The sequence below is a fragment of the Brachyistius frenatus genome, unplaced genomic scaffold (assembly GCF_029030835.1).
Source record: "Brachyistius frenatus isolate BFR_SWC_R1_liver_20210118 unplaced genomic scaffold, ASM2903083v1 Contig_16, whole genome shotgun sequence".
In the NCBI taxonomy this organism is placed as follows: Eukaryota; Metazoa; Chordata; class Actinopteri; family Embiotocidae; genus Brachyistius; species Brachyistius frenatus.
This window is the reverse complement of record NW_027210615.1, coordinates 157671-172311: the sequence shown is the minus strand read 5'-3', so window position 1 is coordinate 172311 and position 14641 is coordinate 157671. Positions and strand designations below refer to the sequence as shown.

Genomic DNA, 14641 nt, shown 5'->3' with positions numbered 1-14641 from the left:
GATGCATAGATCTAAAACTGAGAAAAAAATGTGATCCAGTAAAATACACATTTATTTCTTACACATTTAGGCCTTTTCAAAGATGATAAAAAGGCTTGGATCTAAAAACAGTAACTTTTGCTGCCAATTAAATGTTGTAGACTCAATTGCCCAATATTTATGAAAAAACATCTAACCAAAATGTCTCAAAAACATAGACTGTATAAATAAAGATTTTGTTTGGACCAATAATCGATGGTGCAGTACCGGCCTCCACCAGCGGGGGGTGCTCGCTGCTGAGACTCCATGAAGACTTTCTTCTTCAGCCTCGACTTCCTTCCTCACGTCGGTCACGCTGTCATTAAGTCGCCGGCTCCCGGGCCCTGACGGAAAAGCCTGCTAAAATGAAGATCTGGGCGTCAGAGCACATTTTCAAGTGAGTATTTCCCGATGTGTGACGATGTCTTAAACATATAAATAACCGACTTCCTCCCAGTTTACGTGGTTCTCTGGTGCTATCCGCTGTTAGCAGCCGGTTAGGTAACTTAGCACAAACATTTTCCGTTATGTAAGACTCCATATTTAATAAGTGACCTCTAATTTTTCCCTCTTCTGTTTGAGGTTTTCAACATTGTTGTGTTTTTGTGTATTTTTTTTTTGTACCAGAAATGAGCTGCTGGTTCGACCCGTTAACTTTTGAGGTTAGCTGTGTGCTGCTAACCTCCAGGCTAACTTCGGGTACCGGATGCTGTGGTTGGCTCTCACCTCGGTGCATCATTTTGAAAGGCTTTATTTTGAAAGGCTTTATTTTGAAAGGCTTTATTACAACAGATGCGCGTGCTTTTCACGTGTCTTGCTCTAATCACGGGGATGGGATGATCTGCTCTGCGATGTCAACGCGCCGAGCCGCAGATATTCTCCTTCATCGACCTGTCATCCTGCCCGTCGGACAGTCACACATGCTTCACAAGGGTCGGCATGCTTTTGTCCGCCTCTGGAGGTTTTCAGATGAACCTGTGGTGGTGATGAGAGTCCGGAGGAGGCGTTCCTCCTCCTGCATGTCTGCAGCTGTTCAGTCCTCCATTGTTGTTCTGCTTCAGTCAGTTTTAGAAAAATCTTTTTTGGTAAATTGCAATGTCACAGACAGTATGGCCTCCAAATATGCTCTTCATGGGGGTCCTTTTCTTCAACATACGGTGTAATCTTACAAATGTACGTGTCACATTTGACCAGGCATTGCACGATAATTAACATATAAAAATCACTGACCCATACATGCTATTTCATTTGTGAATCATTGACAAATTCTGGGTTGTCAAGTTGACCATCCATGCTTTTATATTGTCCCGGCTAGATGAATGTAATTCCCTTTTCACCTGCATCAGAAATTCCTCCCTGGACCATCTACAAACGGTCCTTAAGGGACAACAAGGCTGTTAACCAGGTCCAGCAGAACAACTCGCATTACAGCGGTCTTATTTTCTTTATGTTGGCTTAGTTTCCCATCAAGATACGGACTAGTTTAAGGTTCCTATCTTGCTAAGACAAGAACATTAGACTTAAACAAAAGTTGATCATGTCTTTGAAGTTGTTGCCTCGACACTGTAACGCTCTTCCAATTTATCTGCTGTCTCGGTTAATGTTTTGAAAAACCCGCGAAGACTCATTTATTCAAGTCATATTCGAGTTCTATTGTTACTGCCGTTTCTTTTTTGCTGTCTTTATAATGGATGAAACACAATCATGGTGATTTACTATTTTTAAGTGGTGTCTGCATGACGCAAATAGAGAGAAGTTATTAGTTTTTTTGCAATATTTTGCTCGGTTTACCGACAGCATACGAAGTTATCTTGCTCAGTGGGGAAAATTGATTTCCAGGGTTTCATTCATTCAACATTTTGTCATGTGTATTTTAGGAATGTATTCTGTTTAATTGTTGAGATTAGAAAACCAGATACTAAAAAAAGGGTTTTGTGTGAGTTGAGGAAACCGTACTGTGTCACAGCCAGCTAACATTTAGTCATTTTCATCTTCAGTATTTAGCCAGAATGTTAAATGGCCTTTTTGAATGTGCTGTTTTTAAATGTTGATATTGTTTTTTTAACAGCCACCCATGGGAGACGGTGACCAAGGCGGCGATGCAGAAGTACCCCAACCCCATGAACCCCAGTGTGTTTGGTGTGGACGTCCTGGACAGAAGTGTGGACACAGAGGGACGGTTACACAGCACCAGACTGCTCAGCACAGAGTGGGGGCTCCCAGCCATGGCAAAGTCTGTAAGTTAGAGGATGAGAGAAAAACTCCAGCTGTAGGATTTTGAATTGCAATCATTGGCCAGTTTATTAGGTACACCTTGCTATCAATGGGTTGGACCACCGTTTGATTTCAGAACTGCCTAATCCTCCGGGGCATCGATTCAATAAGGGGCTGCAAACATACCTCTGAGATTTTGGTCCGTATTGACATGATAGCATCACACTGTTGCTGCAGATTTGCTGGCAGCACCTTCATGATGTGAATCTCCTGTTCCACCTCAAATGTGCTCTGTTGGACTGAGATTTGGTGACTGTTGAGGCCATTTGAGTACAGAGAACTCAGAAACAGAGTCTCATCAGACCAGCCAACATTTTTCCGTCAACATCTTCGACTGCTGAATGTTGGCGAGCCTGTTCCATCTCCAGCCTCAGTTTCCTGCTCTTAGCTGACACGAGCGGGACTCTGTTGTTTTCCGCTGCTGCAGCTCATCTGCTTCAAGGTTTGACGTGTTGCGCAATCAAAGATGCTCTTCTGCATACTTTCACTGTAATGAGATGTTATTTGAGTTGCTGTTGCCTTTCTATCAGTCAGGCCGTTCTTCTCTGCCATCTGCCATCAAAAAGGCATTTTCACCCAGACAAACATCATTCATTGGATGTATTTTATTTTTCGGACCATTCTCTGAACTCTAGGGATGGGTTTGCGTGGAAATCCCTTTAGAGCAACCCTTTTTGAAATGCACTCACCAGCCCGTCTGGCACAAACAACCATGTCATGTTCAAAATCCCTTCTGATGTGTCGTTGCCTAAATGCACGAGTTTCTGCCACGTGATTGGCTGATTAGATATTTGCTTTAACGAGCAGTTGAACAGGTGTTCCTAATCAAGTGTTTTTCCTTTGTATCCAGCCTGAGTTGTGTCCTTTTCCTGCAGATGATTGGGGTAACAAGATCATGCACATACGTTCAGGAACACTCAGTCGTAGACCCCAAACAGAAGACCTTCGAGCTCAAATCTACAAACGTGAGTACAACTGACAAATACCACTTTTAAGAAGCTTGATACTCATATTAGGTGATACGTGCTCTTCAGTTGGAGCAGCATCTCTTAAATGAAATGTGAACACTGTAAGTGTTGTAAAAAAGGCTAATTCTAACTTTATTTTGTCCCTCCAGATCTCCTTCACTAACCTGGTGTCTGTGGACGAGAAGTTGACGTACAAGCCTCATCCACAAGACCCACAAAAGTAAATGACCCAATTTTTCTTTTATAAATGTCAAATGTCTCTTGCGTATATTTTTTTTTTTACTATTATTTTGTAATTCTGTCCTAGATGTGTCCGCTCGGACCTGATTATTCTGGGTTGAAGTTAAATTGCTAAAGATTATTGATGGTATTTTAGTTTTACTTGATGATGGAGTGGAACAGATGAAACGGCCTTTATTGACCGTTTGTGACCTGTGTGATTGTGTCTTCAGGACGGTGCTGACACAGGAGGCTCTGATCAGTGTGAAAGGTATCAGTCTGAGCAGCTACCTCGAGGGTCTCATGGCCAAAACCATTTCTGTCAACGCCGGCAAGGTGAAACTGCCTTTAAAATCTCCTTTTGAAAATATGGCCTCTTCTCATAACAAAATCCCTGTCGCTAACGCTTGTGTCCGTGTCAGGGCCGGGAGGCGATGGAGTGGGTCATCAGACGATTAAACACTGAGATCGAGGAGCTGGCAGCCACCGCTCGAGGTTCCATGCGCGTTCCCATGGCAGCAGCCGTTGCAGACAAATGATAGAGGCCTTCTCCGCTGCTTATTATACCATCATGAACCGATGGACTTCTCAGACTTTTTCCCCTTAAAGGGGATCTCTCACCTCATCTGCCAACACAGCCTAATGACCACAGCCCCATCAATATGCCCTACGTATGTATGTTTGTGAGTGTTTGTCACAAGAACACAGTTTGTCCTTCGTCAGTAGTCTGCGCTGACAAGTCTTTTTTTAAACTTGATGCTGCAGGCAGTGACGGGGAGCGTTGAGCTGATGACAGTTTAAAAACACAAAAAGGGTTGAATTGGACAGCACTTGAAGCTCATCGGACTCAGTCTTGTGATGTGAAAGATCTTTTCTTTTCTCTTTTTATTCACACTGTGCCTCCACATCATTTCATCTTATCTTTCCCTCTCCTCTTCCTCCTTTCATCATTGTTTCCAAATCCTGTGGTGACTACAGATAAAATGGCATCACGTACATCTCTGGACGGAGAACTGAACAAAATATCTCAAAGCCAAATGCCACCAATGCAGACGAACTCTTAGAAAATATAGAAGTAAGTTGCAAACTATATCAGCTGTCCATAATGTGACATTTAAAGCAGCGGGATTTTTTTTTTTTTCTCTCTCCATTGTCATGGAAGGTCACTTCCTGGGCAACGTGTATTTCTTTGAAAGGTGTCTTAAGTATTTGTGTCACGCTGAAAGAGCTTGAAACGGGGCAAATTCTCTAGAAACTTAAGCTGAGCTTTGTGGTCAGCAATTCCTTTTTTGGTAATCTCATAAATCCCTCCAGGACCTTTTAGGGCCGAGACTTGGCTTTGAAGTTGTCGGGCTTCTCCTCACCTTTGACCTTTACTGGATCGTTTTTGTTTTTCAAATGTAGAAATGAGTTGTGCTGCTCAGAGAAAGTAGAACTCGGGTCTTCTGGCCAGATCTTGGTGCCAGTTTGTGATGTACGTGCATGGTGCAGGATCACGATCAGTTTTCTTACTGTATGATCCAAAAGGTGCAGGTGCAGGTCTAAAGCTGTCCGTACTACAGGAGCAGAGGATGCTGATCAAGTTTTGTACTGCAAATAAGGCTTTTTTTCGACTTGTTATTTGACATAGAAGCATTTTATCAAGTGGAGCAGTGTTTTAGATAAATTTGCCTTTGTTGGTACCTTTTTGATGTTGAACTACTAATCTATATATATATATATCTATATATAGATAGATATCTATATAGATGTCTATATAGATCTATGTATATAGATATATATATATATGTCTTGTCATTCTGGTCTTTGGTTTAAAAAAACAACAAAAAAAAACGTTATTTCCTGAAGTCTCTGTTATCATTTTTCTTACAGTGATGATGTTCGGTGTAGTTAAATGTTACAGTATAAGAATGTGAATACTTGAATGTTTAACTTATTTTCAGCATGTGAAGTGGCAGAAAGTCCTTGAAGGGTGCCAATTTAAAAAAATTAATGGATATATAAATAAGTAAAGTGTCGTGAATGCTCACCAGTGTTGCAGGAGGAGCCCTGCAGGGTTACGTTCAGGGTCACTGACTGTGTCGGCATGAGATGTAGAAATAACGGTACCATTTTAGTACCCCAAAACACTTGATATTAACTTAATTTGGGAACATGAAGAAACCCACTCTGTGCATTCTGACCACTTCATCTTACTGTCTTCAGATATTGTTATTTATGTTATTGGTGAATACCGACAAAGGCTGTTAAACTGATTTTTAAAAGCTGTTAGCTTGTGGTGTTTTGCAAGTAGCAGTGCAGTTTTTATACCCCATAGAGGACTCGGGTGCTACATAGTTGACCTTGGTTCAGTGTCCTATTAATTTATCCAAACCCATATTATAACCCTGTAACACTTGTTTGATCTTCTTTCTCTTCTTCCTCTTAATATAAAAACTAATGAGGACAGTGCTACAATACCACATCATGTTCCAGGACCTTTTTAAGGCACCAGCTTGGCTTTAAAGTTGTCAGGCTTCTCTTCACCTTCTTGAGGAGGTTCTTTGTGGCTTGACTCTGAACTTTACAGTAATAGGGTTTGTGGTACAACTAAAGCTACTTTACAGTGTTAAACTGTCCCCTAACAGCACCACGAGTCTTCCAGGATGCTCCACAGTCAGAAGATCTCTGTATCTACAGGACACCGGCCTCTTTCACATCTGCTTCCAGTTGAACTGATCTTGTTCATAACCCTCTGTTCTGTTTAATGTGTTGTCCAGCTGAGGATGGTTGTGTCTAAAGTCGGTCCTGGTCCGATCAGCCGGTCCAGAATCCACGCAGAGTCCAGTTTCATGAACAAAGTGTGATGTTTTTCTATGGGGGACATTTTAAGACCAGTGGCTGTAAATAGGCTTGTATTTATACTTTGGTGGTGTTACATTCCAAGAATGTGAACATGTAACAGAAACTAAAAAGCGCACACCGATAGATTTCAAAATAAAGAGATGTCATTGTTTCATGAATTATGATGGTGATTGAGTTTTTTTTTTTTTTTTTTTTTTTTTTTTTAAGTGTATCAAAGTTCAAGTAATTTAAATTCAGTACAAGTCAAATCCTGCCCCCTCCATTATTTTGCACACTGCTACAGTACACAGTTATACGCATATTTTTTAAACTAAACCCTGGCGGTGGTATAAACAGTCGCACACAGCATGCTCGAGCAATGCCTCATTTTTCTAGCAACAACAGGTCAGACGCATTTCTAAGAAAATCAAAACGAATATATTCAGACTATTTTACTGTATAGGTGGAAATGTATTTCAAAATAATTCTTCTGAAGATGATGTTTTTGAACCTTTACTCAGGGAAGGCTTACTATATATCAATAAGAGTCTGGAAATGTTTGCAAAAATATTGTATTTTATTCATTATTACGAAGATTTTTTTTATTTAAGACAGGATACATTCACTGTAAGCATTTATTAATTTGAAGTACAGATTTAATATTTGTTAATTGGACGTGTGTGTAGATGTGTAAATTAAGTCTGAATTTTATTTGTATATTTTATCTACAGCCCAGGCTTGGGTAGATTTTTTTAATCGTCAGTGCTTTTGCTATGTGGGACATATTAAAATACATTCAGTTTGTTTACAGTCCGAGTCTGAACTGAGACAAACAACTCTGATGTTTGGTGTCTGTTAGTTGAAGCTTCTGTCCGTTAGCAGGAACTCTGCATCTGAAGAGATGGCAATAAATCCCTGTATGGAATTAAGACAAAAGTTAGCACGCGGATGTTTTGTACTCTTAAACAAAATCTCATTTAATTAATGTGTACTCTTGTGATGATACTGACCTGCTCCATCTTCAGAACTGAGTTGACCAGCTGTGCATATTTCATTCTGGGTAAAATGATACCTTTTCCCAGTTTTTCTGAAATAGAAAAGTACGTAGGACAAGGATGAAGTAGAGCACACATTTCATCCAGCTACCATCCAGTATGTCAGATCGGTATGTATTTATGCACTCATACTCTGGGGAAAAAGCTTTGTGTCCTTCTGTGCTGCTTTGGTTTACTGTGAAGGTGATCGGGAGTGGATTCATATGTACAACTTTGCAACTAGTCTTTCCAGAGAAAGGAATTTTAGTAGAGAACTGGGTGGTGACTGAAGTAGAAAACAGAAATGAGAACTGAACCCAAAAAGATGCTGCATACACTCACCGTTTAGTTTAATCAAGACGAACATCTTCATCCCTCCCTTTACCATGACCTCCAAAGCATCAGTCTGCAAAGAGAAACATGCTGTGCACTGTGGTCGATCTAAAATGAGATGTATCTTCTGTTATGTGTCATTTACCTTAAAGGTTCCCACTTCACTCGCTGCCAGGGTCAGAGTAACACTGAAAGAAAGCATTACTTTAAGTTGGAGTTGGTAAACTCATGCTCAGCTGTGCATTTTAAACCATTTCATTGCTTACTTATCCATCGTCATGGAGCCCTTCAGTGTTTCACCAGTAATCCACATTTTGCCACTGAATTTTAAGTCCTGGGGAAAAAAAAGATTTAAATTAGAGCTGCAACAAGTGACTATTAGAAAAAGGTACATGTACTGTGTTCATTCTGGCCCATAGTGAAAGGCCAGGAAACAAAGGTACTTACAACATTGAGCGTGAACAGTGGGATCTGAGTACCATTTGGCTCCATGGCAATGGCCTTCACAACACTCTGGACGTCGAGTTTAACAGCACCAGGCTGGAAGGAAAATATTGGAGCCTCTTTGCAATAAATCTTCAGATTCATCAGCAGACCTGGAAACATCTTGGGAAGCTGCAGGGAGGAAAAAAAATTCCTGGTAATCATCGGTCTAAAGATACCTACTGTACTGTGGCATTATTAAGATTTGCAAATCTTAAACTGTTCACATGATTTGTTTTTAATTGTGGAGTGGGGTTTGTTACAGTTAATATAGGATTACTGGTTGGCTATATACTCTACCATAAGTCATATACTCACAAGTTTTCCATCAGTCATAAACAATACTTGTCAGAATTAATTGCTCAATACATTTTCCTGTATCCTTTCAGACTTCATAGGAAAAAAGGCAGTGAAGCGGCAGAGAAAGGAAAATGTGTTTTCTTCAACAGTCAGCCAAGGCAGTGAGAAGTACGCCTGCAGGGTGCTGCAGCACCTCCTAGCGGTTAGTAGAGGACCTGCAGGTCCACAACTATTAAGTTAAACTATTCAATGAAAAAGTTCTGTTCATTTTTTGTTGGTTATGTTCCTATCCAAAACCTATTCTGATTTCAGTGAGTTGTTACTGGTGGATATTTTCAAATATTTTACGTTAAAGGTCAGACTGACCGCTCAAAGGTCGGAGGTTACTTGCGCGGCAGCACAGCAAAATGGTGGCGCAAAAGCGGTTTTGTTTATGGAGCCATCAAAAAGAACAAAACAACACTTGACAGCAGGAGCTGACAGACCAGTAACCTCTGCAAACTGTTAGCCAGTAAGAGAGCAAGAAGCAAACATTTAGGAGGCTGGCGTAGAGGAGGAAGCGAATGCTAACGGAGGCCGAGTGCAACGAGCTAAGAAGGTTTAGTAAGTTCATTTATGTTGGACTGTTATAACAACAGCAACTGAAATTCAAAGTAAAGTGCTTCACTAAGGCATGAAAGGACATTAACCCCTCAGAGACCGGCCAACGTTACTGTCTGTCAGACGCTTAAGATGGTCTGTGGTCGGCCTCTAAGGGGTCAAGGTGTAAAAACACAACAAATAAATTAAACAGAATCGAGAAATAGGAAAGTAAAACAGGGATCGGATGCCTCGTACAGAAGACTTAAATACCTCATTAGCCTATTATGAAGTTTAACTATGTCAGTAATCGATACTCTTATATTCAAGATATTTTGTCCATCTGTCTTTCAGAACAGTCACTGCACAGCTGCTGTTGTATCACGTTTGTGTTTACGTTGTGTATGATTGTGGTCATAGCCTGGTTTGTGAGTAAATAACAGTGTATGTGGTTGCTGTTTTATCATCCATGTTTTCTTGTGTAAATCTGGTCCCCAGATGTTGTTTTGGTACGTGTGTGTGTGTTGCCTATATTTTGTGCAATTTTTCTTACGTGATTGTTTTTCCTTTTTAAAGACAATTATATATAAATTGTCATTTATATATATATATATATATATTTATTTTTTTTACATACATGTGGATGATGCATATTGCATCACGCTTGCAGCAGTCCCCTCTTAAAACATGCTCCCTCTGCGATGCAGTCAACATCGCAGTTTGTCTCTTGGTAGCAGCAACGATTCTCTATTTTGTTTGCAATCTTTCTCTTGTCGAACAAAATTTTTCTGATTACAGTACCTCTGTAGTTTATCTGATTTTAATTGCTAAATGCTTATAAATGTTTTCTTAGTAAAGAATTTATTTCTTTTTAATCATTATGTAAAAATGTACAAAACAAAAGCCCAATAGAAGAAGTTGAGTTCATAAGATAAATAAAACAGGAAGTGGAAACTAGGGTTTGTGCAGAAATGAAAAGATCAGACTGAAAGAAGCTTTGACAGCTGTGGTTGTGTGTCTGTTAACGTGACATTAGGAACGTCAGGTTTTCCTCGACTGGTTTCTGCTCCCTGCGCAGCACTGAGACTGCTCTGGTCACTAATGACTTTCTGCTTGCAGACGACACTGGCCTTTACTCCGTTTTAATTCTGCTTGATCTCAGCTCAGTCGTTGACACAGTGGACCATAATGTCTTAGTCAGTCATCCGAAGAAGCACGTCGGCATCAGTGATGATGAGGCTTTGGTGTTCTGAAAATAAATCCTTGACCAGGCTTGGGAGAGACTTGTTGTGTGGAAATTAGGTGTTATGTGTGTTTTTTTTTTTGTTTTTTTTAAAGTTCCAATGTAGCCTCATAGACACTCAGAGAACAATGTAATGGATTTCCCAAAGAATCATCTGTTCTCATAGAGCCAAAGGACCAGACACAAAAGATCACTTTCTACTACACGGATCCTGTGGACTCGTCGGTTTGGGGGCAGCACATTCTGCATTTGGTTAAGATATCGGTGAAGAGGATTTTCTTTATTGTGTTCCTGTTCTGTAACTGAGACATGGACGAAATACTTGCTGTCTGCCGCCATATGTACAGAATACTTGAACAACAACCTGTAGGTTTTGTGTGATGAGGAGGATTTCCATGGCCACGTGACTTAGCAGCTTTAATTATGATTATGTTTTATGTCTTAATGTAGATTTTTGATGGCTGTAGATTTTAAATGATCATATATTAGAATTATAATGTGATGCTGGTTGATTTTATTGATGATGTTTAATACTGTTGCCATGTGAACCACAACGCAGTCAGGCAGCCGTTGGAGGAATTTGAGGGATGATCTCCTTTTCAGGGCTGTTTTCTTAATCAAGTATTCTTCTGTCAGATCTGTGAGCGTCACATAAAGCACTGTACAGACACAGTGAGGTGATACAACCTCCTCAGTGTTGCCACATGTAACCTTGACACAGACAAACTTACCTGAGGAATCACCTGTCCCATGTAGCTGGTATTCAGTCGTAAGGGAAAACGTGGAGGTATCTGAGACAATAAAACATTTCTTAAGCATACATTGTTCAGGGAAGACAACGATCAATATTTAACCCTAATGTGGTGCATAAATGGACTGTTTTGATTACAAAGCTGTTCAGAACTAAAACTGTCTTGCTTTCTGCTCATCCATTTCTGCTCATCCTTCTCGGTGCACTTACCATGCTGTCATTGATGAGGACCTGAAGCAGCCCAGCTGAGTAGTATCCATAGGAGGCGGAGTTCAGAGTGAAATCAGACAGGCCCATTGACAGCATGTAGGATGGCTGCTCAGGCATGGTGAAGGGCTGGGCCTCAAAGGGAGGGCTCATATGAGTTTTGATACTGTAGAACTCCCCCTTTAAATAAAGAGTTGCACGGGATCAATTACAGATATTGATTACTTTTTGTTTGTTCCTAATCATTTTCACATGTTTTGTCACAAGATGACGTTATAGATTACGGATGTTATATAGGTATGCAGATGTGTATATCTGTCCAAAGGTCAGCGGATGTCCAGCCTGTATGTGTGTATCCTTACCTTAAGGCCCAGATTCAGACTTGAAGCATCAATGACAGGTAGGCCGGTGAGAGCAAGGTCAAGAGTAAGAACTTGATCCACATCAAAGGAAACTGAATGGAAAACAATTAATTTGTGTTACCCATTCATAAAAATGAAATCCTGATAGTTGTAACATGTCTCATTCAACTGGTATATAAACCAACCAGCCACAACATTTAAACCACTGAGAGGTGAAGCATTAAGTATAATACAACAGCCCAGCAATAAATCCCTTTATGAGGATTATAATGTTCAGTTATTATTCAATCTGATTGAAAGTGGTGTTCACTGATTTTATTAGGTCATTGTGCAGACTATAATTTGTGATGCCGTTGACCTGGACTGCATTATACTGAGAGGTGTTCCTCATATTTTGTCCCTCCATTTAAATGAATTGTGTTGACTAAATATTAGGGGATTTTGATGTTATACCGTTCATGAACTGTAGATGGTACTCCAACCTGTCAATGAATTCACGCACAGCAGGGCAGATCTAAAGAGGAAACCAGACAATGTCCTGTAATATTCACCGCTGAGTATCTTTGCAATGTTTCACCAGAGATGAGCATAAAGAGAAAGTCTCTTCTGATACATATGACAAAGATGTAGAGAAACACTCACTTTGATCTGTATTTCACTTCTGATATGTCCCTTGAAATGGTCCACAAAAGGCTGGAAAATCCAACTATTAACAAATGAAAATGCTTGGCTTATATTCTGACATCATAATTACCCCTCTGCATGTCTCTTTCTCTTTTCTACTGTACCTGGCTCCACCATGGAACTGGATGTCCACATCTCCAACCTGAGCGTCGCAGCTGACACTGGAGACAGACAGGTGTCCGTCGGGATCTCTGCCCAGCTCCACTACAGAGGTGACATCCATACTAAATATAGCCATATCAAATTGTCCCCCATCATCTCTGGAAAAAAAACAAAAAAAACAGCACAAAGACAGTGAACGATGGTGAAAATGTATTCATACAAAAATTGCCTCCAAAGCTACAGAACCCTATGTCACATGTTAAACCACTGAACACTGTTCATTTCTTAAACTTATAACAAATCATACACAGTGTTTATTTTAGATTATACCTCAATATGAGCCTCTTTTATTAGAGAATAGTCTGTTTTTCTTATTTTCTTACTAATAGTTAAACTATTCAGGGAAGTTCAGATTGCAGACCTAATAATACCCCCAGTTCGCTGTTGCTTTGATGTTTAATCATTAGTTATAAACAGATCAAAAACGTGGCATAAAAAAAGCAATGGGAAAGGACAAGGAGACAACAAAATCACAGATGACAACAAAGTATGCGCCAGTACAGTTTTCAGATGCTTTATGCATACTGATCACGTGACTTTCTTGCTGGCGGTAACAAACCACTGATCACTGTCTCCACAGCTACTATATTCTGGGTAATCTGACTGATTTGATTAAAGATAACATGGCATGTTCTGGTTCGAGGTGTTTACAGACACGCCAGAGATTAGGGAACACTCACATTATGCCAAAGTGTGTCATCCACCCGCCATTTAGTGCAACACTGAGGCCTGACATGGAGGCTTTGAATCCTGTGTTGTTCTGAAAGAACTCAACAGAAGGCTCTGGAAAGTCACACTTTGTTATGGTGATCCTTGAACACACGGAGAGACAGAAAACAGATTTAACACGTGAAGTCACAGATCTGAGTCGTGTAAATAGGTCATATTATTAAAATCCAGTATACGCATACTGCTGCTGACTTCAATTGCTAAATTATTTTAACAAGATTATTCACCCTGTTGTTCAAAGTATTCACGCTTATAAAAATTTAATCTTGAACTGGGATATGAATTTGTGAACGAATTTGGAACCAAGAACATCCATAACATGAAGTGTAATCCTACCCTGTTAGTGTGTAGTCTATGCTGCCAATGTAGATGTTAATTTCACCGCTGATGTCAGGAAGAGTTACTTTATCCAACTTCTCCTGAATCCATCCTGCGCCTGCGTGCTTCCCTGCAACAAACGGTACGTCAATAAAGTTCTGGTTGTGAATGAAACTTGTATCATCATACAGTTGGGTACTTTATGAAAAGGCTCCTATAAATACAAATAAACCAAAAAACCCTGCAAAGTCATTTGTTAAAAGACTTATATCTCATGTTGTCTTACCATATTGAAGCCCTTTGTTGGTCAGGATGAATTGTATCGCAGGATTTTCTCCATGGGTACAAGAGAGGAGTGCGAGCAGCGCTACCACTGATGGGAGCATTTTGCAGGATCCTCTCTGGTGCAGAAGCAGCACTACTGCACTGAACAGAGCGTTTCAACAGAAATGTAACCGTGGAACTCTGCAAAGTCAAAGAACCACTGAGACATTCACTTTTTAGTACAAACCATATATTCTAAAATCAAACATCCCGTTCACAATACGCCTGTTTAGTGACGTTATGTTGCATACCTGATACGCAGGGTGAATTAGGAAAACTGAGTAGAACGAGAGCTCCTGAAGTTTGTTCTACTGGTGAACGTGGATCTTCTCTGCTTCTCTGTGCCGTGTATCTGCTGTAGATCTAATTTCCTGAGAAGTGAAACTGCACTGACATCTGATAATGGTTGAAGAAAGACTGTGTGTGTGTGTGTGTGTGTGTGTGTGTGTGTGTGTGTGTGTGTGTGTGTGTGTGTGTGTGTGTGTGTGTGTGTGTGTGTGTGTGTGTGTGTGTGTGTGTGTGTGTGTGTGTGTGTGTGTGCGCTCATTCTGAGAATAGAAGCAAGTTACGGTTTACTAACTTATAAAAGGAAGTGAGAAATGTCTCATGACTTTCAGAGTAATTGGCTTTAAAGTTTCAGAGAGGCAGACGTGTGAGATCAAGACTCACCAAGTCAGTACATGACTTCAAAAATATCGAGCTGACTACTGCAGGGCCACATTTTTTTCACAGTATGCTACAAAGTGTTTTGGAGGACTTGCACCCTGTCAAGAGTTATTGAAACTGCAAAATGGATATACATGCTTTGCAGCTGGAAGCTCAAGTCTTCT

The 14641-nt window shown here is 40.3% G+C and overlaps 2 protein-coding genes across 3 annotated transcripts; one reads left to right on the top strand and one right to left on the bottom strand.

The window, feature by feature from the left end:
- Positions 1–325: 325 nt before the first annotated feature.
- LOC138618228 (PRELI domain containing protein 3B-like) lies at positions 326–6481 on the top strand. Its single transcript, XM_069693815.1, has 6 exons — positions 326–415; positions 2087–2255; positions 3168–3257; positions 3410–3480; positions 3713–3815; positions 3902–6481. The coding sequence occupies exons 1-6, from the start codon at positions 384–386 to the stop codon at positions 4016–4018; spliced, it is 582 nt and encodes a 193-aa protein (XP_069549916.1). The 5' UTR covers positions 326–383; the 3' UTR covers positions 4019–6481.
- Positions 6482–6579: 98 nt separating this feature from the next.
- bpifcl (BPI fold containing family C, like) lies at positions 6580–14224 on the bottom strand. Of its 2 annotated transcripts, none has more exons than XM_069693813.1 (16): positions 14063–14224; positions 13774–13952; positions 13506–13617; positions 13121–13252; positions 12383–12538; positions 12237–12300; positions 12048–12108; positions 11595–11686; positions 11236–11412; positions 11006–11065; positions 8117–8284; positions 7936–8003; positions 7815–7857; positions 7679–7742; positions 7313–7389; positions 6580–7217 (listed from the first exon to the last, which is right to left on the bottom strand). In XM_069693813.1, exons 2-16 carry the CDS (start codon positions 13871–13873, stop codon positions 7158–7160), a joined length of 1434 nt encoding a protein of 477 aa, XP_069549914.1. In that variant the 5' UTR covers positions 13874–13952; positions 14063–14224; the 3' UTR covers positions 6580–7157. The 2 variants fall into 2 exon arrangements, with proteins under 2 accessions (XP_069549914.1, XP_069549915.1); XM_069693814.1 differs by having other exon boundaries at positions 13774–13913.
- Between the last annotated feature and the right edge of the window lie 417 nt (positions 14225–14641).

Coding starts and splice junctions, on each gene's coding strand:
- LOC138618228 (XM_069693815.1), top strand. CDS start 384: ATGAAGATCTGGGCGTCAGAGCACATTTTCAA. Junction 2,256..3,167: donor TCCCAGCCATGGCAAAGTCT/GTAAGTTAGAGG, acceptor CTTTTCCTGCAG/ATGATTGGGGTAACAAGATC. Junction 3,481..3,712: donor CATCCACAAGACCCACAAAA/GTAAATGACCCA, acceptor TTGTGTCTTCAG/GACGGTGCTGACACAGGAGG.
- bpifcl (XM_069693813.1), bottom strand. CDS start 13,873: ATGCTCCCATCAGTGGTAGCGCTGCTCGCACTCCTCTCTTGTACCCAT. Junction 12,539..13,120: donor ATGACACACTTTGGCATAAT/GTGAGTGTTCCC, acceptor TTTTTTTTCCAG/AGATGATGGGGGACAATTTG. Junction 7,858..7,935: donor GGCTCCATGACGATGGATAA/GTAAGCAATGAA, acceptor GCTTTCTTTCAG/TGTTACTCTGACCCTGGCAG.